Source organism: Austrofundulus limnaeus, unplaced genomic scaffold, assembly GCF_001266775.1.
Source record: "Austrofundulus limnaeus strain Quisiro unplaced genomic scaffold, Austrofundulus_limnaeus-1.0 Scaffold127, whole genome shotgun sequence".
Taxonomy (NCBI): Eukaryota; Metazoa; Chordata; class Actinopteri; order Cyprinodontiformes; family Rivulidae; genus Austrofundulus; species Austrofundulus limnaeus.
Genome location: NW_013952529.1, coordinates 521,351 through 522,945, shown reverse-complemented (window position 1 = coordinate 522,945; position 1,595 = coordinate 521,351). Strand labels below are relative to the sequence as shown.

The window sequence follows — 1,595 nt, the reverse complement described above, 5'->3', positions numbered from 1 at the left end:
GTGGATGGATGGATGGATGGATGATGGATGGATGGATGGTGGATGGATGATGGATGATGGATGGATGATTGATGGATGGATGATGGATGGATGGATGATGGATGGTGGATGGATGGATGATGGATGGATGGATGATGGATGGATGATGGATGGAAGATGGATGGGTGGATGGATGGATGGATGGATGATGGATGGATGGATGGTGGATGGATGATGGATGATGGATGGATGATTGATGGATGGATGATGGATGGATGGATGGATGATTGATGGATGGATGATTGATGGATGGATGATGGATGGATGGATGATGGATGGTGGATGGATGGATGATGGATGGATGGATGATGGATGGATGATGGATGGATGATGGATGGAAGATGGATGGGTGGATGGATGGATGGATGGATGATGGATGGAAGATGGATGGGTGGATGGATGATGGATGGATGGATGGAAGATGGATGGTGGATGGATGGATGGAAGCTCAGACCTCCTTCCCTCCAGCTTCCTGGAGGACCTCCAGATGTTCTCAGAGCAGTTCTGGTTCTGACCCAGGTTCTGACCCAGGTTCTGACCCAGGTTCTGACCCAGGTAGGTTCTGCTCCTGTCCTGTTCAGATGAACCCTCTCAGCAAACTCCAAACTTTAGCTGTAAAATGGAGTTTTAGCTACGTTTAGCTCCTTTAGCTGAGGCGGCCATCTTGAATCCATCAGGCTCTGTTTTTGTTTGTTTTGTTGACTTTTTAAGACTTCCTGTTTTCTTTGACCAATCATAACTTATCCTCAGTCAGCTGGCCCCGCCCACTCTCACCTGTTCCCACCTATTTCCTGCATTCAGCTCAGGTGTCTTCACATGACTCCTGTTTTATTTGACCACACTTCCGGTCCTGTCCACCTCATCTTTAATGGAATTCATAATGAAAATTTAATGATGATAATAATAATTTAGACTAAATGACGTCATTCCACAGGTTTCACCTTTTAATATTTAAAAGAAACTATTATTTTAATTATTAATGTTTTTTATTCTAATTTAAATCAGATTCTGAATGCAGAAACTTTGAGTGCAGCAGCATTTAGTTTTAATCTGCCTAAACTTTGTTTTTGTCACTTTCTCAATCTAAATAAATAAATAAATAAATAAATAAATAAATAAATAAATAAATAAATAAATAGAGAAAGTTTTGACGAAATTAACAGAAAAACAACTGAACCTGGACTGTTAACCAGACCCAACAGAACCAGCTGTCAGCTCACAGAGCTCTCCTGAAAACTTCTGAAGAACTTAAAGAAATTTAAAAACAAGCTCAGAAGAAAGTAAAGCTTTCAAAATAAAAGTCTGTTTAAAAAGAAAACCACTCACCGAGATTTTCTTCTTTCTCGTCCATTTTTCAGCTGCTCCGTTCGGAATCAGAACACACCTCCGATGACGTCACAAATAACATCAGGGGCGACGATATCAACCCACTTCCTGGTGGGACTTTCATAACAAAAGCCTTTCGGAGGGTTCAAAGTGACCAAAAACGGTCTTTATTACTTTTTCTGTTAGTTTTTTTTAAATAAATCTACTATTTTTCCTCTTCTGACAGAGTT

At 40.5% G+C, this 1,595-nt stretch overlaps 1 protein-coding gene across 2 annotated transcripts in view; it reads right to left on the bottom strand.

The window, feature by feature from the left end:
• Window positions 1–1,473, bottom strand: part of LOC106522342 (protein SSUH2 homolog) — a 9,828-nt gene extending 8,355 nt beyond the window's left edge. For both annotated transcript variants that reach the window (XM_014015321.1, XM_014015322.1), the window contains exon 1: window positions 1,366–1,473. In XM_014015321.1, coding sequence (XP_013870775.1) covers window positions 1,366–1,390 — 25 coding nt within the window. In that variant the 5' untranslated portion in view covers window positions 1,391–1,473. The remainder of the gene's footprint in view (window positions 1–1,365) is intronic.
• Window positions 1,474–1,595: the final 122 nt, after the last annotated feature.